The sequence below is a fragment of the Pelobates fuscus genome, chromosome 7 (assembly GCF_036172605.1).
Source record: "Pelobates fuscus isolate aPelFus1 chromosome 7, aPelFus1.pri, whole genome shotgun sequence".
Taxonomy (NCBI): Eukaryota; Metazoa; Chordata; class Amphibia; order Anura; family Pelobatidae; genus Pelobates; species Pelobates fuscus.
In genome coordinates, this window is record NC_086323.1 from 79,250,458 (window position 1) to 79,273,174 (window position 22,717).

General features: G+C 45.3%; 1 protein-coding gene across 2 annotated transcripts in view; it reads left to right on the plus strand.

The window, feature by feature from the left end:
• Positions 1 to 22,717, plus strand: part of LOC134567953 (chloride channel CLIC-like protein 1) — a 144,202-nt gene that overhangs the window by 16,009 nt on the left and 105,476 nt on the right. For both annotated transcript variants that reach the window (XM_063426125.1, XM_063426126.1), the window contains exons 3-6: positions 5,314 to 5,457; positions 19,801 to 19,911; positions 20,524 to 20,634; positions 21,921 to 22,142. In XM_063426125.1, coding sequence (XP_063282195.1) covers positions 5,323 to 5,457; positions 19,801 to 19,911; positions 20,524 to 20,634; positions 21,921 to 22,142 — 579 coding nt within the window. In that variant the 5' untranslated portion in view covers positions 5,314 to 5,322. The remainder of the gene's footprint in view (positions 1 to 5,313; positions 5,458 to 19,800; positions 19,912 to 20,523; positions 20,635 to 21,920; positions 22,143 to 22,717) is intronic.

Sequence of the window (22,717 nt, forward strand, 5' to 3'; positions counted from 1 at the left end):
AGAAAGATGGGAATGAGACTTGGGGTATGAGATGTGTGGAAACTGAGAAAAGACAAGTGGGCAGAGGTGAGAAGACACAACACTGAGTGTAATTGGAAATCCAAAAATGTAAACGTGTTCACACCAATATTAAAATACATGTTCATACCTACATTCACATACACAGATTTAAAATAACGTAGCGATTTCCAATTATGCCACAAATAGGGGGGGGGGGGGATTGTTCTCGTGTCCATAATGCAATTTAGATTTGTAATTCGATAAACAACCTGTTCACATACCTATTAATTATATCCTTGAATGTAGCGTCTGATAACACAACCTCTTTAGGTAGAGAATTCTACATCTTTATTTTTCTTACTGTAAAGAACCCTTTCCTCTGCTGTAAGCGAAAATGTTTTTCTTCCAGTCTCAATGGGTGACCTCTTGTTTGTTGTATATTCCTGCTAATGAACAGGTTAGCACATAGCCGTTTGTACATCTTTTGGTCACAAAAATTTCTGACCAACCTGACCTAGGTAATTTGAACAAACCATAATGGTTAAATATAGCACCTACGTATTTGCATTATATAGCATTGGGCCTCAATAATATGATGTATATTTTGGCATGCAAATTGGGTATTGTTTGTACAAAAAAACCCCACCTAAATATTTTACAGCATCGCTCACCTGATCTTTAGCCATGCCTATTCTAAGAAGTCCTTCCTTATATATCTGTATGTGCAACTTTGTAACCGGTATCGGGCTCGGCTGCAGGAAGCCACACACATTGGAAGAACAGAGTCACCTGGTAGTTCAAAATTAATTGTCTGTCTGCTGTGTGTCTGATCCTCCATACTTACCACATATCTGCGTTTGAGAACTGAATTATGATTGGGATTTTGGCTGGTTAGAGCAATAGTAACGTCTTAGAGTTAGTAAGTGTAGTTAGCAATAGTAAGTGCCTTAGGTGTTCTGCCCATAAACTAAATTCTAAAGATATATCTCTGCTTACCTCAAAATCCTCATCGATTCTAAGCTTGTTTGAGCATTGCCCTCTCTACCTCTAAACACACCCTTTTTATAATTGTAAAGTACTGCAGAATATGTTGGTGCTCTATAAATGCTGATAATAATTTCACTTTGCAATCCGTAATATAAATGGTATTAATCACAAACTGAATTCCTGGTCATAATTCCACTGTCCGTAGTGCAGCCTTGTTTGCACAATGGGAGGCAGGAGAGCATTTTACTTCTTCTGAAGCCAGTGCTATAATAAGTAGAAAGTAGTTAATGAACTGTGTTATATGTGTTTAATTTTGTGGTACTGTCCCTGCAAAAATGGGTCCTGGAGACCTGTTCTGCCTTCTCAAATCTGCTCAGCAATTTAGTGTGTGAGGCAGATTTCATGGTGAAGTGGAGGGGGAGGCTGGGCACTATGAACACGCACAGAGCACTTTAGCTGAGCTTTTGTTGGCAGATCCACCTCTTTTGTTGAAACCAAAGAAAAACATGTTACTTGCGCTCTGTCCTTTATCCCTATGTATTTTTAAAACAAATGGAGGTCTTTTAGTTACCTCCAATGGCCATGAGAGGATTGAGCCCACCTGCCACATCAAGGCAGACCCCCCTAGGTGGGTCCTAACTCTAACCATTCACCTTGCTTCCTTGAGCCTCTGGCAAAAATCTCTAATGAGACAGAAAGGGGTATTTTTTATATACACCCCTACACATTATTAACCCTTAATAGGGAACACATGGGATGGGCGGCTGCATTGTAACAAGGCTGAGTAATACAAAAATTGGATACAAATGTCTCATTAGAGATTTTTGCCAGAGGCTCAAGGAAGCAAGGTGAATGGTTAGAGTTAGGACCCACCTAGGGGGGTCTGCCTTGATGTGGCAGGTGGGCTCAATCCTCTCATGGCCATTGGAGGGAACTAAAAGACCTCCATTTGTTTTAAAAATACATAGAGATAAAGGATAGAGCGCAAGTAACATGTTTTTCTTTGGTTTTTACTATGTATTGGGGCTGATGTGTACTGTAGTCATTGCAGCCGCCCAGTAGTGATGGGAGTTGAGCGCAGGACTTTTCTTTCTGCATTTGCACCTCTTTTGTTGGTAGATCCACCTTTTGTTTTCGGTTTGCGCAAGCATTTACCTTCACCAGTTCCACATTTTTCCTGTTTCCTCACAACCCAACAATTTTGTCCTGAGCCTTTTTTTTGTTGTTGTTTTAATTAAACAGAAATAGTGCATAAACATAAAAAATGAGATGCAGGACTGTGGCTTTTTTCCACCACTGTCAGAGTGATGGATATTCTAAAGCAAGTAAGCAATTAAAAGAAATCCACGGGGGGGCGTGGCCAGCGGAGCAACTGACCAGACGCATGTATGCAGAGCTCCGGCTCCATAGACTATATTCACAGACAAAAAGCCATGAAACCGGCCAAAAACAAGAGCCAAACTGTGCCTACTACCCCCACAATCGAGCTGGGGCGCAAAAACAGAAAATCAGCCTACTCAGAAAGCCTTTACCAACCTGACATCCGAAGATCCTTCGACGGACAGAGGCCTCAGGCCCAATCCAAGATGGCCCCCCGCAGACCACGAGACTCCAGCACTTCGGAGGGCTCCGAGGGGGAAGATGGATCCGTGGCCTCACAGGCGAATAGCGGAGTGCACTGCAGGGCGGACTCGGACGCCGACACAACCCCAGCCACTAAAGGGGACATTAAGCGGCTGTTACTGGACCTCCGAGCAGTGTGGAAAACAGACCTAACTGGAGTGCAGGCGGAGGTCGGCGCACTAAGTCGCCGTATGGATGAAGTCGAAACAAGAGAGGGAGACAGGGACAGCCGGCAACTTGGGATCCAAGCACAGCTGGAAACTATGGCCCAACAGGTCTGGAGCCTGACCAGGACAGTCACCGCTCTCGAGGCCCGGCACCGCAAGAGAAACGTGCGGATGCGAGGGATTCCGGAGACTGTGAACCCGGAAGCCCTAATGGACTTCACTGATAAGGTTGCCAGGGCTCTGGGCGTGCGGGGGGACAACAAAGCACCTCCACTGATAACAGCATTCAGGGTTCGGAAAGCTCCCACCGCCCCTGCTGACGCACCACGAGATACAATAGTGGTGACAAGAGACATCGCGGTCAAGACGGCCATCCTCACCCGATCCAGAAGCCAAGCCTCAGTGACCGTGGACAACTGCCAGATTAAAATATTTGAAGACCTACCTTTCGCAATACTGGCAGAACGGTGCCGGTTCCAGCCGGTCACCAGAACACTACGAGACCATAATCTCAGATACAGGTGGGGAGCATCTGGAACCCTAGTAGTGCCCCACGAAGACACAGTGCTGATCCTGTCTGCAGGGGAGGACCCTGCAAAGCTCCTCCACACGCTGCAGCTACCGCCTGCAACGCTGCCAACACAGGGAACAGCCGAAGCTGCCAACGCTATGACCCTGACACCGAGAAGGGTGACCCAGAACAGAGCTCGCAACTTGCCACAGAATGGTCCGACAGACGGAGAACAACCCCCGTGAATAAGAGAGGGGCCCCGCATCCCGCACAGGTACTGCACGGACAACATGAGAACTCTGGTACCTACCTTGTGGCCTACTGGGACTTGACTCTTTTGTCCGATGCCCTTATCCCTGAAGACTCCCCCGCCAAGCTGTTAAATGTGAGCAACGTAAACTTTGCAAAGAGACAGACTAGCTATAAAGGCAACACATAACTGCCCCCTTACTGTTTTAGTATACTGTTCATCACTTATCGATTGCTCTAAACGATGGTTGCTGTTTTTTCCGTTTTTTTCCTTTTCATTCTCTTTTCCTTTTGTTACTCATATATGTATATCTAGCATTATATATTATGTTGGTCATGCAGATGCAGATGCAAGGGGGGGGGGGGGAAAGAACACGTAGCAACACACATCGAGATGCCCAATACCCCCCAAATAGCATACCAAGGCACATGTTCTCACGCCCGCTGACCATAGCCGGGCTCAAGCCGACAATCACACCATGGATATTCCACATAGCGAGGGCACGCCCCAAACTGGTGGGATCACTCGCACTACAGGGTAATGCTTAATACATCAAATTTTTATCTTTTAAACCCGTAACTACAGGCACGCAGAGCAGTCTTTACAATTTCACCGCAGCCAGCCTGCTAAAAGTAGGAACCACTACCCGAGACAGGTCCTCCTAGACGCCACACTATGTTTGCTTTGCTGTAAATAGGCTTAATCTGCAATTTAATTTAATTTAATTTAATTTAAGAAGACAACATACCAATGGCCACAAGAGTTGTATGTGGCCCCCAGGTGGAAGCAGGCCTATAACCCTTAATAAATAGCCGTAGGCATCCTACTGTGCCCACCTACAAGCCATGATTAGTCTATCATGACCGACTTTAATACTATTGCATTTTACACACTTGAGGTTATTAAGAGTACATATTATATATCCTAACCTGTGACAACATAATTAGACGTATAACCAGAAATACTAGCTGAAAATGTTTTTCAATGTGTATAACGTTTAGAAAGATTCGAGCTCTCAATGCTTACAATGATGTCAATACTTCATAAGATATATATATATATATATATAGCCAACATTCATTTTATCCTATGCATTGTCATTACTCCCCATTTAAAATGTCTGACAATTTCGTTTATATCCATTTATAGTTCACTTTTAAAAAAAAAAAAATGTGCACAGATATCTTTATAACAAGTTATGTACTGTTATCCAATGGTTTACTGCAACTGTTGTGGTTGTTATATCATGCACTAACAAAAATAAAGAATTAAAAAAAAAAAAAAAAAAAGAAATCCACATTGCGAATGCCTCTTTTTTGTTCATAGTAATATCACTCATTTGATGTATTTTGTGAATGTAATCAATGGTAATTTTATGAGGTAAAAAAAGGAGCAAAAATATCCAAATGAATAAAAAGGTCAGAATAATGGATTATTTTTGAACATTACAGAATAAGTGGGAAAAAAAGTCACCAGTGTTTAAGGGGTGTAGTATCAGTTTTATACACGCAAATGTGAAAGTGTTTTTCTAAAAATCATCTTGTATTGTGTCTGCTGCTTTACGTCTACAATAAATTTCTGTAATTTATATATTCACATAAAGCTGAGCTCTTTTGTAGGCAGGTCCAATGCCGTGCACAGCCTGTTCCCTTGCCTGCCCGCCCGCATTTGAGAAAGTTAAAGCTTCCTCTTTAACATTCTTGAATGTCTGCATCCGTTTTCTTTGAAATAATACAAATATTACTAATTTAAGAGCACACTGTGTTTTGCTGTAGGTCTGAAAAATGAAAGTGGTCCTACTAATCTTCATGGTCCTGATCGCACCTTCCTGGAATTTCCAAGATGATGATGAATGGATTGATCCAACAGACATGCTTAACTATGATGCCGCCTCAGGAAAAATGGTGAATCGACCACAGGTATTTGATTCAGGGTTTGAATTTCATTTTGAACTCCTATTCTCAGAATGGCCAGTGTGGAACTGAATGCCCATTCAACAAAGTTATGAACATGCAAAATGTGGCAATTGGGCAGTTCCACCACAGCTCATACAACTAAACAAATCCACTGGTCTAGGTTTATTTATGCTTGGCCAATTGCATTTTGAGGCAAAAGAACCCAGTGTATTTGCATAGAGATTCTGTAAAAGAAGGGAGGTGGACATTTTACTATGACTTAAAGTTTGTAGTCCTAAGCTACTAGCCCGGAACTGAGTGCCTAAGTTGTCCAAATAGCGCTCAGATCTCTTTGGTAGAACGGAATCACCATTCGGGTAAAGTGCTGGCCACAAGGTGGTAGCCAAAAGAGTTCCAGAGGAAAAGAGGCAACGGTTTGTCCACTTTTGGGAGTTCCTGTGCGTACAACGACGAACGCTCTCACTGGCTTTTAGGGAGCGAAAGCTCCCCTTGTTTGGTAGTTCCTTTCTCCCGAATGGTGTTCTCCTAACTGGTCTTGTAGAGGAACCGACAGAGGTACAGATATTTACAGAGTTCGCAGGATCGCGTGGCCGCCAAAGAGTTCCATGCATTCGATGACCCTGCACACATCTTCCATTTGGGCCACGAACAGGGGGTTACGGGCAGTTGAACAGAACAAAATAAGTTTTATACAGCAGACCCAGTCTGCTACACACGGGAACTCCAGAATAGGTACGGGCAACCGAATGAGAAAGCATAGGATCCGCCACAATATATGTGCTAAAAGAGGGTTAAACGTATAACATTTTGTTAGAACTGAATTAATCCCTTCACTACAAAACACTTTACAAAATTATTAGCATAACATTTAATTGAAACATGGGAGGCATAAATAGCACATAAATATATGTGAAAACACAAAGTTGTGGATACAATGCTGTTCAGAAAACACAAAGAATAAAATTAAATTTACACTATTTATTTTTTCTTTGTTCATAGTTTGTAGAAATAGTGAATTACATTTTTTTAAACGCTATACAGTATCCCCTTGTCTATAGACAAGATCTGTAATATTAGTATAAAAGCCAAAATACAATCTTTCTCTCATGATAAAAATGGTCAAATACTCTGCTATGTTGGCATTAGCATTGGCCCTGGTGACATTACTAGCAGTATAGTTTACCAAAAATGGCAAAATTTAAAAAGAATGTTGTATTTCAGTGTAATGCCCACCTACGGTACGTACAGTTAAAACATATATTTCTTTTTGAAAAGCATTTGTTGTTCTTATGCCATGAACTCCAATGAAACACGTGCTCAAATACAAACTTGGTTTTAGAGAACAACGTTTATTGTGACATGCATAGCTTATAATGACAGAGGGTTTATACGTTCTTAAACAATGAAAGACTAAAGAAAAGTTACAGTCCGTGTGCAAATCCAGACTGTGTGTATAATGCTACATGTTTAGTGTGTATAGCTGATGAGCTCACATTTTAACCCTTTCAATCCCTCCTTTGTTCATGAGATGAACACCGTAGTCTTGGAGTGGCCTTCTTGTCTGCCCATGAACCTCTGCTTCAAGGCTGAGTAACTTGGGGGGTTACCATGACCATGCAGACGCCTACCTCTAGGAGGGACTCCTTTTAGTTAATCCATATGGTGTTCCAGTTTGGTTGTAGAGACCGATATGCCTGTGGTTTACTGTTCTTATCAAATTTGAGAAATTTTTGTACTATAACTTGCAACATGTATTTACATTTTTGTTGATCTTTAGACCTTCTGACCCTTCCTTCGGTTAGGGTATTCATAGCACTTATGGCTGGTAAAATGGTTCCTGAGTAACCAAGTCACCTATGTGATATAGGCCCACCTTTCACATTAACAATACAGGCCCATGAGCAATTGAATGGTGTGGGGACATATCACTCATTAGCAGGGGATCCTGGCCAAGACAATGTGAGGCCTGTTTAATTGAATGCTAACCAAGTACAGTTTTATCTTTCTATGGCATTCCATTGTGAGGTGATATTAACTGTGCCATTAGATACCTCATCATATAGGTTCATAGTGGTGTTTAGCCATCATTGGTAGGGAAGACAATCATTGCTGGGTCTATTGAAATATTATTCGAACAGAGTTGGACCTCCCTACAGCTGATCTGTGTACATTGAACCACATCTATACTTCTGCCTTTGTCATGTTAGTGACTTTATGGGGTTTGCCTCGTCAGTGAAGGTTCCAGTACTTTATTACACCTTTGTTAAAGGGGCATTAGTCACCAAAACAACTGTGGCTTAATGAAGCAGTGTTGCTGTGTAGATCATGCCCCTGCTGTCTCACTGCTCAATTATCTCCTGTAGCGGCACCCCGGTGCAGTAGGGGGTTACGCCACTGAGAAGGTGTCCTTTCCCCCCCCCAAGATGAAGTCAGCTAAAGCATAACAGGTTCCCAGCAAATACGAATCCGCATAATAGCCATCCCCTCCAAGCACGAGACGAGACTCTGTGTTGAGGGTCAAAGTAGGAATCATCTTTATTCTGCAACTCGGGCTTTTATGCCGTACAACAACTCCTCCCCGTATCCGGAGGAGATAATACATTTACAGTGGGAGTCACTCCCACTGTACCGGGCAGAATATTTCACGATTATTACACGTTTAATAACACACACAATATATAACGAACATGCACTGTACTACGTGTATTAGGGAACGGAGATCTAAGGGAACAATATACGTGAAAATCCCCTAGATCGGTTGGGCCGTTCGCTAGATACACGTTTGCACCATTTACTCCGGAACCATATAACATAAACGAAAATTCTCTCTTGGATCTGGTGTCTCTAGTTCGGTACTTTGGATCTGTCGACCAGCATGGGCGTACGTTACCGGTAAGGTTGAAATTCGTCGTGTGGAAAGTTCGTGAGTGTTCGGTCATTAGTTCATGCGGTCAAAATGGCCGCGACCCATTGTTCTCTCCACGTGGCTGCGTGTACCGTACGGATCCACAAGTACCCGAAATCCACAATAATCCAAATACAACGGCAATTCTCTGAGATGGGATCTATTACTCCAAAAGGGGTCTGTCACACGGCTCCCTCCTAGTGGTACACTCCGGCAGACCTGGCTTGATCCTTTCGGATTAACTTAGGGATGACCGGAATTCACTTGTCCGGAGACTTGTCAAGTTGTCGAGACAGCCCATCGGCGTTGCCATTTAGCTTACCGGGTCGATAGCTGATGGTGAAATTGAACGTTTGCAGGGCCAAGCTCCATCTTAGCAATCGGCCATTGTCTCCTGCGACCCGGTTAAGCCATACCAATGGATTGTGGTCGGTTACCAAGGAAAATTCTTGTCCATAAAGATAAGGGGTTAGTTTTTTCAATGCCTATACCAGGGCCAGGCACTCTTTCTCTACGGCCGCATAACTCACTTCCCTCGGTAACAACTTTCGGCTGAGGTATGCGACCGGATGCTCTTTTCCATCTTCCCCGATTTGGCTCAGCACAGCCCCCAGTCCATACATGGAAGCGTCTGTATGGACAAGGAAACGTTTGTTAGGTACTGGGGCAGCCAAGACAGGAGCATTAACAAGTGCATGTTTGAGAGATTGGAATGCGGCTTCGCAAGCGGGAGACCACAGGACCTGTCTAGGTAAATTCTTCTTGGTCAAGTCAGTCAAGGGCTTGGCTATCGTACTATAATCAGGGACAAAACGCCTATAATACCCAGCTGTCCCTAGGAAGGCCAATACTTGGGTCTTAGTATTAGGTGTGGGCCAGTTCGCTACTGCTTCCACCTTGGCAGGCTCCGGCCTCTGGTTTCCACACCCTACTCGGTGACCCAGGTATTGGACCTCGGCCATTCCTAAATGGCACTTCTCGGGTTTTAGTGTCAGGCCCGCGGCCCGAATCTTATCTAGTACTACTCCTACATGGACTAAATGTTCTTCCCAAGACTCACTGTAGATCGCAATGTCATCCAGGTATGCACACGCAAACTCCTGGAATCCATCGAGGAGCCGATCCACCATTCGCTGGAACGTAGCCGGGGCATTTTTCATCCCGAATGGCATGACCTTAAATTGGTATAAGCCAAACGGGGTGACAAATGCCGACTTGGGGACGGCATCCTCGGCCAGGGGAATCTGCCAATAACCCTTGCAGAGGTCTATGGTAGAGAGATAGTTACCCCTGGCTATGCGATCTAATAATTCGTCTACCCGGGGCATGGGGTAAGCGTCAGTGGTAGTCTTTTCATTCAGTCGCCTGTAGTCTACGCAGAACCGAGTGGTTCCGTCTTTCTTGGGGACTAGGACTACGGGAGAGGCCCAGGGACTGTCTGATGGCTCAATGACCCCCAGCTGGGTCATTTCCCGTATTTCCTTTAGCATCCCGTCCCGGACGGCTTCCGGAATACGGTAAGGGGGTTGTCGGAGGGGGGCCTGCCCTGGGGTTTCTACCTTGTGCATGGCCAGGGTGGTGTATCCTGGTTCCTGGGAGAAGGTACTCTGTTTCTCCCATAGGAGCTGTCTAGCTTGCTCCAGCTCAGTAGGGTTCAGTCGATCTCCCAGCTTCACTAGGCTAATTGGGTCGGGGTGAGTTTCCCTTTCTAGCAGGTCAGGTAGGGGTAAACTTTCGGGGTCATCCGTAGCTGGGGCACAAACAGCGTGAATATCTTCCTGCCTTTCTTGGTATTCCTTCAACATGTTCACATGAAAGGATCGCTGGATCCTTTCATCTGCACAGCTGGCAATAAGGTAGGTGGTATCACAGAGTTGGGCTAGAACCTTGTAAGGACCCTGCCACGCAGCTTGCAGTTTGTTGTCCTTCACCGGTTTTAGCACCAATACCTTCTGCCCTATGTGGAATAGTCGTTGCCGGGCACCCCTATCGTACCATCGTTTCTGTCGCCCCTGGGCCGCCTGGAGATTCTCCCTTACCAATAGGGAGAGTTGCTCCATGCGGTCCCGGAGTTCCAGGACATATGGCACAATAGGCGTCCCTGCTTGTTCGGTTACCCCTTCCCAGTGGTCCCGAATGAGATCGAGGGGTCCTCGCACCCTCCTCCCATACAATAACTCAAAGGGAGAAAAACCCGTAGATTCTTGGGGGACCTCCCTATACGCAAATAACAGGTGGGGTAAGAATACATTTGTTTGAGAGTCCCATTAAAGCGCTCACAGAGACCGTTAGTTTGGGGGTGGTACGGGGAGCTGAGCAGGGGTTTAATGTGGCACACTTTCCATAACTGCTGTGTGAGTAAGGCAGTGAACTGGGTTCCCTGATCGGATAGGATTTCTTTAGGGAACCCCACCCGAGTGAATATCTTAACCAATGCATTGGCTACCGTCTCAGCTTCAATATTCGACAGGGGTACTGCCTCTGGGTACCGGGTCCCATAGTCCACCACCGTAAGAATGTACTTCTTACTGGATGGGCTAGGTCACGCTAGGGGGACTACAATGTCGACGGCGACCCTATAGAAAGGTTCCCCAATGATCGGCATCGACATTAATTTAGCCTTTGGGCGATCTCCCCTCTTACCCACCCGTTGGCAAGTGTCACAGGTTCTGCAGTATTGTCGCACGTCCCGGTTAAACCCTGGCCAGAAGAAATTCTGGGTAATCCTATGGCCCGTGCGACGTACTCCTAAATGGCCAGCTAAGGGTATATCGTGAGCGATCCTCATGATTTCTTGCCGGTATTTTTTCGGTAGCACTAGTTGCTTCTGCGGGACGGGGTTTTTACCTGTTGCGGGCTCTTGGGGGATCCTATACAGTCTATCCCCCACCCACTCGTAGCTTTCCCCATCTGTCCCTGGTTCCTTTTTGTCAGCCTTATCCCTATACTTTCGTAGAGTGACGTCTTCCCGTGTCTCCCTCCCAAAAGTCTCAGGGGTATCCCAGTCTAAGGGGGTCTGTCCTAAGGTCACAGTCGGAGGGTTAGATCTTACCTGGGTCTCCGCGACCGGCGGACCGATTCCAATGGCACGAGCCTGAGCCCGGGTGGTGACAGGGCAGGCTCCAGCAGGGCCTTGAGGGGCAAAAGCGGACAACAGAGGGGCCAAATCATTTCCCAAGAGGACTTCCGCTGGTAGCCCTTTCATCAGACCCACATTCACTTTGCCAGCTCCCACCCCCCAATCCAAATGCACTCGGGCCGTGGGGAGACGATGCACCGCACCCCCGGCCACTCTAACGGCCACCGTTTGTCCAGTATGTTCTTTTTCTGGGACCAGGTCGTGTTGGATCAATGTTAGGGTGGCCCCAGTGTCTCGTAATCCACTGACAACTTGTCCATTTACTCGTACTGTTTGTCGGTGATGTTGACGGTTGTCTACGGCAGCCGCATATAGGGGGTTGGCCTCGTGCAAAATTTCCCATTGCTCCTCCCCCAGGGGCTGGGCTTCAATGCAATGGGCCCCTGAGGTAAAGGGCCGGGCGTTCCCTTCAGCGGGCTTCCTCCAAGAAGCTTGTCGAGCTGAATCTAGTGGGCATTTGTCTCTCAGGTGGCCCACCTGTTGGCACCTATGGCACCGCCAGCGGTCCGGGGCACTGGACTGGGCGAAGCGGGAGGAAGTGTTGTAGCTAGGTTGATTAGCGGGGGTGGTTGGAGTAGGGCCGACGGGGCGGCTTTCTACTCGGGGAGCTGTCTTTTGGACCGAGGGGTCGGGTTTGCGGGCGTCTGCATACTCGTCGGCCAACCGGGCGGCTTCGGGTAGGGTAAGGGGTCTCCTATCCCGAATCCACTCTCTGAGCTCCTTGTCCACCTTTTCAAAAAAATGCTCCAACAAAAAAAATTGTAATACCTCCTCCGCCGTGGTAGCTTGGCACCCATCCATCCAGTGGCCAGCCGTGCGTTGTAATCGGCAGGCCCATTCGGTGTAGGAGTCACTGGTTTGCTTTCGGGATTCCCGGAAGCGTCTCCGATATGCTTCGGGGGTGTGGCGAAACCGACCTCGCCACGTGTCCTTGGAGGGGGCTGATTGCCCGCCTCTTGCCTTTGGACTATGGACCAGACTTTATGGGAATGTGATACCCCAGATAGCCATACCATGGAGCCTATTCATATAATGAAAGACTATGGGAAAGACTTTAGCTCCATGGCAATTGTACTGTGTGAGTAGGATCTGCGCGCTATTCGGTAGTTTTGTGCGTGCAGATCCCAGCTATCTGGGGATAGGTGAAATGTCTGTGTGTTATGTGTAAATGTGACTTTATGTATTTTAAAGTGTTTTATGTTGTTTTGCAACCATGTGGTTAATGGAGTCTGCCTTTAGTCCTGGGTAATCGGATTACTTCTCCAATTAACTCCAGGGCAGAAGGGAGGAAACCAGGGTGCATTGTGGGGATGTTTTTCTGCCAGCCAGAAAGGAACAAAAAGATACTTTTAGTAACTTTTGAACCCCTGGTCGGATTCATGCCATTTTTTAATATGTTGTTCCCCTGAATGGATGGATTGTGGATATGTATTTTTATGTGAATGTGATGTATGGTTTTAAAGTTATGAAAGTTGTGTAAAAGTATATTTTACACTGTATGCATAATGGGATTATGTGTCACACTAAGGGGAGGGGATGTGTGGGAGGTAACATCTATGTCATAGGTTCTTTTATGCCTCCCCCTGGGTGTGGCCTGTATGTGTGAGTAGAAATAAAAGCCAGGCTGGATGAGCCAGTCCAGAGTTCCTGTTTAACCCTCAAAGTGATGTGTCGTCTCATTATTGGGGGAAGGATTTATTGCATGCTGTTCCAGTTGACTGCTAGGAGTACAAGCCTATTCGTATGGTTCCTATTCAATGGTCTACAGCATTCATATGCTTGGGAGAATGTAAAAGGTTTCTCGGATTCGGTGATTGTGGTGTCTGCCAGAGTGCTTGGAGTCCTCAGGAAGCACTAGGAGCATCCATTAACGGAGGTACCAAGTCGGGGTGCCAGGTGATCCGTTACATTGGTGGCAAGCGGTGGGATGGCGTCCTAGTGCGAGGAGAAGCAGCTCGGAGACACAGTACGTTTGGATTTACAAATTGAGGGCGACGCTAGTGTGCCTACAGCGTCCCTGTCTACACAAAGATTTGGGAAAATGGGGTTCGTAGACCCCTGGGCAACACACACACCTGAGGAAGACAGTGAATTAGAATGGAGAGATAATGCCCGGAAAGAATTATGGTACGATGCCCTGGAGGAAGTCCAGTATCAACGGCAGCAGCGCCTTCCTGGTGTCGCATACCAGTTGGAGGAACAAATGGCCTGGCGGATGCCACTTCTGGGAGATCAACCTGGAGGGCAGGGGGTAAGACAACTCGAGTACCTCGTGGAAAGGGAACTGAGCCTGGACGCCTCATACCGGGCACTGTGGTGGTGCACTGTCCAGCCAGAGACGTGGAGGGCAGAGGGCATCCAGCCAGAGGGGGAGAACTACACAAGCCCTGGCCTGTTGTGGAAAGCCTTAGTGGAGGATGTCGACTTCGGCAGTCCAGCAGAGTCACGGTACTGGGCTATCTTTCATTACCGAGGTGAGATGATACAGGGCCCGAGATCTATTGGACTGGGAGAAGACCTCCGCCATTTCGCTGCCATGGAACGAGAGCTGGAGATGGACTATGTAGAACTATTAAATTCCTGCCAGCCGCAGAGCAGGGACGCAGACCGGGAAAACTGGGTGGCAGACCCAGACCTGCTAGCCTATAGCTGGGAAAACGCGGCAGAGGTACCCCCTGCTTCACTACCAGTTGCAGAAGTAGGGGACCTCATAGACTGGTCCTGCAGAGACCCACAGATGGCAGGTGGAGATGGGATCGAGGTCTCTCTACCGGCCCTACAGGGATGCTGGGCAGTCGGCCCAGATCCCCAGCGGCAGGTTACAGTTCAGAGAGAGGAGCTTGTTACACCCTCTCTCCAGCGGCAGCCTAACCCACCAAGGGGAGACCGTAAGCCCCACAACAGAGCAGATGGGACCGTGGTCTCTGCGCCGAAGTTACAGGGAGCTGAAGGAGCCGTCCTCCCTCCCCAGCGGCAGTGTGATTTGTTGGGAATTGGGAGCCCGGTCTCCATTCCCCAGCGGCAGAGTATCCAGCAGGGAATAGAGAGCCCAGCCCCCTTTCCCCCACAGCAGGACTCTGTGCTGGGAGGAGAGACAGTCGGTCTCCCTCCGCAGAGACGGGAAGTATGCATGGGAGAGGAGATTGTTACCACCTCTCCCCAGCGGCGGATCATTAATGTACAGGGAATACAGAGCCCAGTCTCCATTCCCCAGCGGCAGAGTGTTCTAATGGGAGAGGAGCTGGTTACCACCTCTCCCCAGCGGCAGCTTAATGTACCAGGGGGAGACGGTAAGCCCCACACCTGTGCAGATGGGACCGTGGTCTCTGCACTTCCAGCACAGGGGGTAGGGACGGTCGGTCCAGCCCCCCCACAACAGGGCTGTTTAGCCAAAGGGGAGACAGTCTGTCTCCAGCAGCAGAGCTGTGTAACTAAAGGGGAGACAGTCGGTCTCCAGCAGCAGAGCTGTGTAACTCAAGGGGAGACAGTCGGTCTCCAGCAGCAGAGCGGTGTAACTCAAGGGGAGACCGTCGGTCTCCAGCAGCAGAGCGGTGTATTTAAAGGGGAGACAGTCGGTCTCCAGCAACCAGGCTCCAACCAGACTACTCCCGTGGTAGTGCTGGCAACAGGACAGAGTACCGCTGGTCTCTGCCCCCTCAGCAACCTACCAAGGCAGCCTACCAGTCCCCCACACAGCCGTGGTGAGGCACCTGAACCTGGACAAGATTCTCCCTCACCCAGGGGTAGTAACTGTTTATTGTGGGTGGGCTGCTCTGCTGTTTCTGTCTTGCGGGTGGGCTGCTGGACTAACAAGGGCACTGACCGGCAGGAGGTCAAGTACCCTGTTAGTCTGGGGGGTAAAGGGGAGAAGTGTGGCGAAACCGACCTCGCCACGTGTCCTTGGAGGGGGCTGATTGCCCGCCTCTTGCCTTTGGACTATGGACCAGACTTTATGGGAATGTGATACCCCAGATAGCCATACCATGGAGCCTATTCATATAATGAAAGACTATGGGAAAGACTTTAGCTCCATGGCAATTGTACTGTGTGAGTAGGATCTGCGCGCTATTCGGTAGTTTTGTGCGTGCAGATCCCAGCTATCTGGGGATAGGTGAAATGTCTGTGTGTTATGTGTAAATGTGACTTTATGTATTTTAAAGTGTTTTATGTTGTTTTGCAACCATGTGGTTAATGGAGTCTGCCTTTAGTCCTGGGTAATCGGATTACTTCTCCAATTAACTCCAGGGCAGAAGGGAGGAAACCAGGGTGCATTGTGGGGATGTTTTTCTGCCAGCCAGAAAGGAACAAAAGATACTTTTAGTAACTTTTGAACCCCTGGTCGGATTCATGGGGTTACCACATATCGGGACAATAGAGCTTCCTTGACCAATCGATAATTTCCCACCTCATGGTCCGGGATTGCCCGGAAAGCATCACTGGCTCGTCCGGATAATTTGCCAGACAAAATTTTAACCCACTCCTCGGAGGGTACTTTATGTAGGGCACATTGACGCTCAAAATCCGCTAAGTATTGGTCAATCTCCCCCTCTGTTTCCACAAAATTTTTAAAAGCGGCAAAGTGTACTTTCCTCTTTTCCTCGGGAGTTTGAAAAGTCCCAGCAATTGGACTGGCGCTGGTTGAAGTCTGGCGCCGGTTGGCATCGACCGCCACAATTACTTGAGTCACGATCCTAGGTGAGGGGTTTGGTCCGTAGTGAGCCAGCCTTACCCTCACCTCGTGGTCGAATCGTTCGTCTTCCGGGGTTCGGACCAATGCGATCTCCGCTTCTGGGTTTGGTTCGACACCCAGTTCGCCATTCTGTTCAGCTAAGTCCAATGCGACCAATTCTGCCAAAATGTCTCTTTTCTTTTTGTTGCTAGCCGAACGACCACGGCTCTCCAACAAGTCTTTTAGGGTAGATCGTTTCAACCTTCCGTAGTAGGCCTCCATCCTGATTGCTCTCAGTAGCTGTCCCTCTGGGGTGAAAGAACGATCCCACCGCTGCCACCAATTGTAGCGGCACCCCGGTGTAGTAGGGGGTTACGCCGCTGAGAAGGTGTCCTTTCCCCCCCCCAAGATGAAGTCAGCTAAAGCATAACAGGTTCCCAGCAAATACGAATCCGCATAATAGCCATCCCCTCCAAGCACGAGACGAGACTCTGTGTTGAGGGTCAAAGTAGGAATCATCTTTATTCTGCAACTCGGGCTTTTATGCCGTACAACAACTCCTCCCCGTATCCGGAGGAGATAATACATTTACAGTGGGAGTCACTCCCACTGTACCGGGCAGAATATTTCACGATTATTACACGTTTAATAACACACACAATATATAACGAACATGCACTGTACTACGTGTATTAGGGAACGGAGATCTAAGGGAACAATATACGTGAAAATCCCCTAGATCGGTTGGGCCGTTCGCTAGATACACGTTTGCACCATTTACTCCGGAACCATATAACATAAACGAAAATTCTCTCTTGGATCTGGTGTCTCTAGTTCGGTACTTTGGATCTGTCGACCAGCATGGGCGTACGTTACCGGTAAGGTTGAAATTCGTTGTGTGGAAAGTTCGTGAGTGTTCGGTCATTAGTTCATGCGGTCAAAATGGCCGCGACCCATTGTTCTCTCCACGTGGCTGCGTGTACCGTACGGATCCACAAGTACCCGAAATCCACAATAATCCAAATACAACGGCAATTCTCTGAGATGGGATCTATTACTCCAAAAGGGGTCTGTCACATCTCCCATTTAGGAGTTAAATCACTTTGTTTATGCAGCTCAAGGCACATCTCCCTGCACGTGACTTGCACAAAATACATCTAATGTTTACACTACCTTTATTGCAAATTCTGTTTAATTTAGAATTACTTATCTCCTGCTTAGTTGATAGATTGCTAGACCCTACAGGAGTCCTGTCCTGTATGTAATTAAAGCTTAATTTTACAGATCAGGAGATAAACACATTGAAAGTGAGTAACATCTGTTTGAAAATAAAACCAATGTGTTTTCATGCAGGCTGTGTCAGTCACAGCCAGGGAGGTGTGGCTAGGGCTGCACACACAGAAATAAGTGATTTAACTCCTGAATGGCAGTGAATTGAGCAGTGAAAATTCAGAGGCATAAGCTATACACAAAAACTGCTTCATTAAGCTAAAGTTGTTTTGGTGACTACAGTGTTCCTTTTAGTGTAGAGACCATGCCTCTGAAGTTTCACTGCCATTTAGGAGTTAAACCACTTTTTGTTTCTGTTTATGTAGCCATTTTTAGGGGGTGGTTGAGGGGACCTCCTGGTGTCACAGCCATGAGCAATAATATTAAAGAACACACAACTACTGCAGGAAATACCCTCCAGGAAATACCTTGTTTCTCTGATCTTTGTGGTTGTTTCTGCTGATGGGCCACAGTGCCCCTCGGCTGGGGTGTACTTTATTCTGCCAGCGTGAATCCATGTTGGGCTGCCGTCCTTGAGTACCGCAGTCCTAGTAACTGCTACCACCATGCTAAGGGATTTGAATGGTGTATCGGTTGGTTTCTTCTTCAGCCTTTTTATCAGAACTCTGTCTAATTGCTTGAATGGGTGGGTTGGTTCTTCACCTGGAAGTGGGAGAGACAGTGATACATCACTGTAAAAGCCATTCAATCTATTTACCATATTAGCAACATTACGCTGTGGTCCTTTGCTTGCCCATGGGGTTGGAAAAAGCCTACCCATCAGTATCTCAAAAAGTGATAGACCAGTAGTTTTATTAGGGGTCATTCGTATTTCAGCTAATAAAGCCTGAAGGTGGTCAGGCCAGTTATGGAATGTGCTATTTGTGCCCTTTCTCAGGTTGCATTTTATGGTTCTTTGGGTTCTTTCTAGAAGTTTGAGGGTAGGGGATGAGGAATTTTACAGTCAATGCATAACATTTTACCAATGTGTTGTGTTAGCTGCGAGGTAAAGGGGGTTCCCCTGTCGCTGTTTATATGAATCGCCATCCAAACCTAGGCATGATGTCCTTGCATAGGGCCTGAACAACAAGTTACAAAATTTACAAAGAAAGGCCTCCAGCCATTTGCTAAATTGATAACTGTAAGTATTGATACCCGCAAAATATTAAAATTTCACCTTGAAAAAGTGCAATAGTGCAGCCTAAATGACAGAACCACCTCCAATAGTTACAGACAAATGTTTAATAAAGCAAAACATTGTCTTTGGGGCACATAAAGTGCACTGTGCAAATTCACAATTACCGGTATGTGAAAAAGAATATTATTACCTTTTAAAAGGCTTTAAGATTCTGTTCAGGGCACTCTCAAAATTTGTATATAGTGGATCATATAACGAGAAAAACATAAAGAGATAGCAATGTCATAGTGTATTATTTAATATAACAAAAAAAGTGTCAACCTACCAAATGTACAAAAGCAATTGTGCTATATACGCATTGCCCACCAGGGGGCCACTTCTCTGGCATAGATATACTATCCCCAGGATCTTGTGCAGCTAAAGTCCCAAAAGCGGATGAAACACGCCGAATGAATCCAAACAGATGAACACACTTCAGTGACTCTGGTGAACAAAATTTCTGGTAAATTCAAAACACTGAGACTTCACTAGAGAATTTAATGCCCTTAAATCTTGTGTAAATCTATACTCCGATTTGCCATTTTTAGGGACTGGATTAATGAGCGTGTTCTATGGGGAATGGGTGGGAGAGATTATACTCTTACTCATGACCATATCAATTCCCCATTCCTTTTCTTGTGGTAGAGGATACGGTTTAATGTAAACCAGACGTGACTCAGGTTTAAGTATGGGCCGATAGTGTGTGCAGTCATTGTAACCTGGATCTGTAGAGGAGGTGGCCCAGAGTGATGGAGAAGTGTATCACGGGGAGGAGGAATGGGTGATGCAATGAGGTAAAGAGGAATGGGGTCCAACAGGGGGAAGTCCATTGTCCCCTCCATTCAGTGCAAGTCACTTCCAATTTTGCATGCTAAACCATAAGGATACAATTTGAAATGTAACTACGGTAATTCTAATTTTTTCCCAAAGCTATTCATTGAGTGATAACTTTTTTTCTTGCTTGTTTGTTTAATCCTTTGGTTTGGATTGTTCAATGGCAGAAGTAAGGTTGCATTCAATTATTATGTGATTCCATAAAATACAGCTAGTTTGGAACCCACCAGTAGTTGAAACGGCTACGTGATAAACAGAATCTCGGTTGATTTGGCACAACTCTTCAAAAGTCTCTAAATTTGTTCAAACTTTGAGTTTACAGTAAAAACTTAGATATATGCTTCTTTTCCCAGGGCTCTACAGAGCAGACTTCTGTAAAAAGTGTCTCTTCGAGAAATGTGCAGACTGACTGCCAATCCCAAGTGAAGGAATATGTGGAAAGATTTGAAAATCTGAAAGTTCAGGTAAGCCTTGACTGGTATGTAGTCAAATAATTTACATGTTTTTTTTTATTATCTTTTACATTACAGAAATTAAAGCAAAGAACCTTTATTGTACTATGTGGACAATCCTTCGGTCCCTTTCAATGGTGTGATTTCCAATAAACTGCTAGTTCATGTTTTCGCTCATCCATTGATGCATCATATTTGTGTTCTTGCTTGTGTTTACTAGCCTATTATACAATAAATTCTGCTGATGTTTATTTTAAACTATGTTATGTAGGAAAACCTGCCAAAGATGCACTATTACACAACATGTTCATTCTATTAAGGACCCTAATTTGAATAAGTTAGCTAGACTTTATACAATCAATTCTCCTCCTCTTTATTATAAACCAGGAATAGCAAAATTGCTGGTAGGTACTTAAATCGAGGAGAGGATGGCAAATCAGCCCTGTATTAGTGTATTTGCGAGCACACCCCTACATCATGTCTGATACTCTTTATATGCGTTTATGTACCATAAGATGACACAAGAAACATTCAATTTTGAGGATAAAGGATCGTACTACTTGATGACTAGCTTGTCGACAACTTTAGTATGAGAAATGTTTCTTAACAAAATGTGTCCTATAGATGGAGGAATACAAAAAGAAAGCTCAAGAAAAAGGTTCTCAGTGCGGTAGTAACCCTATTTTCAGACGATACCTGCTAAAGATTTTGGGTGAGGTTCGGCAGTTGGGTTTGGTAAGTTCATAATGCATGTTCTCAGAATTGTCTAAGGCAAGTAGTGTTAATTAAACAGTGTGTTTTGAGTGAATCCGCTATTGTGCTAAAACTTGCAGTCTACATATCAAATCACCCCACATTACTGCCTACTAATAAATCCATGTTTACTTTTAATTATGCTTTTTTTTTTTCCATTGGGGTAGATATGAAACTTGCAAAAGCTTCTGATCTCTTGTTTATAGTCTTTGCAAGCCCTTCGCAGTAAGTTCTGTGGTTGTCCAATGAGACTTTCTAATGGAAAGCACTGCAAGGCAGATGCTCTGGGAAATTAACGGACTCTTGAGTTTAGCTCCACAGTGCTAAACAAAGCAAAAAGTAACAGGACCTGTTGTCTGAGAAAGCAGGGTGTAACCAGGTTGATTTATAAAAGTGTCAATTTCTATTCAAATCTGCACTTTTTTTGTAAAATGGAAAAAATTAGGACACACTTTTCACATCTAAAAGTTTTCAGCAAGTTATAGTGTTTTAGGGGTCTGGGAGTGTCTTTTTAAACATGTAAAATATATTCTGAAAGTTTAGGGTTTTCTACTTGCCATGTGAAATTCCTATTAAAATGGCACTTTCTTCAGAGAGTGCAATTTACCATCATAGACATCCTCTCTAGTATTTCTTGTTTCATACGGTCTTGTTAGATCCTACATAGATATGTGTTGTACTCTCATGTGTGCCCAAAAGTAAAACCCTTCCAAAATCCAAAAAAGGAGCAGTACACACCTATTAAAGGACCAACACTATGGTGCCACACAGAACAGGAAGATTACCAATACCTTGAAGCATACCATATGTAGAAAACAAATGTCCAGGCATATACAGTATGTTCAACGTGCAGACTTTATGGGAAATGGCAATGTTTCAGCTCACACATTTTTGATAAATGTTCTTGTGTGAGCCAAAACATCATTGGCATTTCACTTCAATAAAGCCTGCATTTTGGACTTCCTGTATTTGCCCAGACATCTGTTTTCGACAAAAGTACAACACTGACTTGGGCTCCTGGTAGATGGTGTACCAGGAGATGAAGATTGAAAATGTCCGTGGCTTTGGAGAACATAATTAGGTTGGGGTTTAGCTAATGAAACCATTACCATTTCAAGGATAATAAATATGTAAGCGCGATGAGGGCAGTGTAGCCCATGGATCTTAACGTATCATTGCCATTTAAAGTTTTCACTCCACAATCCGTATTTACTATTTGTTTACATTATTATTTACCTTGTTAGACTTACTTATTGTTTTTATCTCAGCCAGATGAGGCAAACCCAGAGGTCCATTATGATGCAGAAGTGTTCTTAACAAGGCATATGTTCGCAGAGATTGAGAAGTTCCTTAATGACGCTGACTGGAGCGTTGGGGCTTTGGATGAGGCATTGAGTAGGACCCTGGTTAACTTCAAGCCTCACAATGAGGAAGAATGGAGGTGGGAATTTGAGGATTACGTTGGTGTGGACGCATTCACTCTTTTCATGGTATGCTTCTTTCTGCAGAAGAATTTGATTTATAAAGACATACTGTCTTGAAAGATATCAGTAGAAAAAAAAATGATAGATGCAACTAGTACCTTCCTGTAGCTTGTATGTAACCCATAACAACATGTTGAAGAGAGAAACCAATAATAAACACCTAAACAATAAAAAGGGGAGAAATATAGTTCCTTGTTCACCCACCCTAGTAAATGTTATTGCAAAATTTAGTGGAGTGAATAAAGTAGCAGAGGTTGGTAAAAGTACTTGCCTCGGCACTTCTGACATCCTGTTTTTCTCCATCAGTGATGTACATGGACATTCAGCATGGTTATGTCACTGCAAAGGTTAACTAATTATATTGCTCTGCCTGCTGTGCCAACAATGCAAATTTAAAATATAAAGAAATCTTTGCATTTAAAAAAAAAACCAAAAAAACATTGGCACCACCAATAGGTTACTTTTAGTTTGCCATTTGGTTGTGCTAAAATCTTAGAAGTGGCACTTACTCTCTAAAAATCATAATTATAATTTTGGTGAGGCTCATTGACCAAGTCTTACAGAGTTATTCACTCACCTTC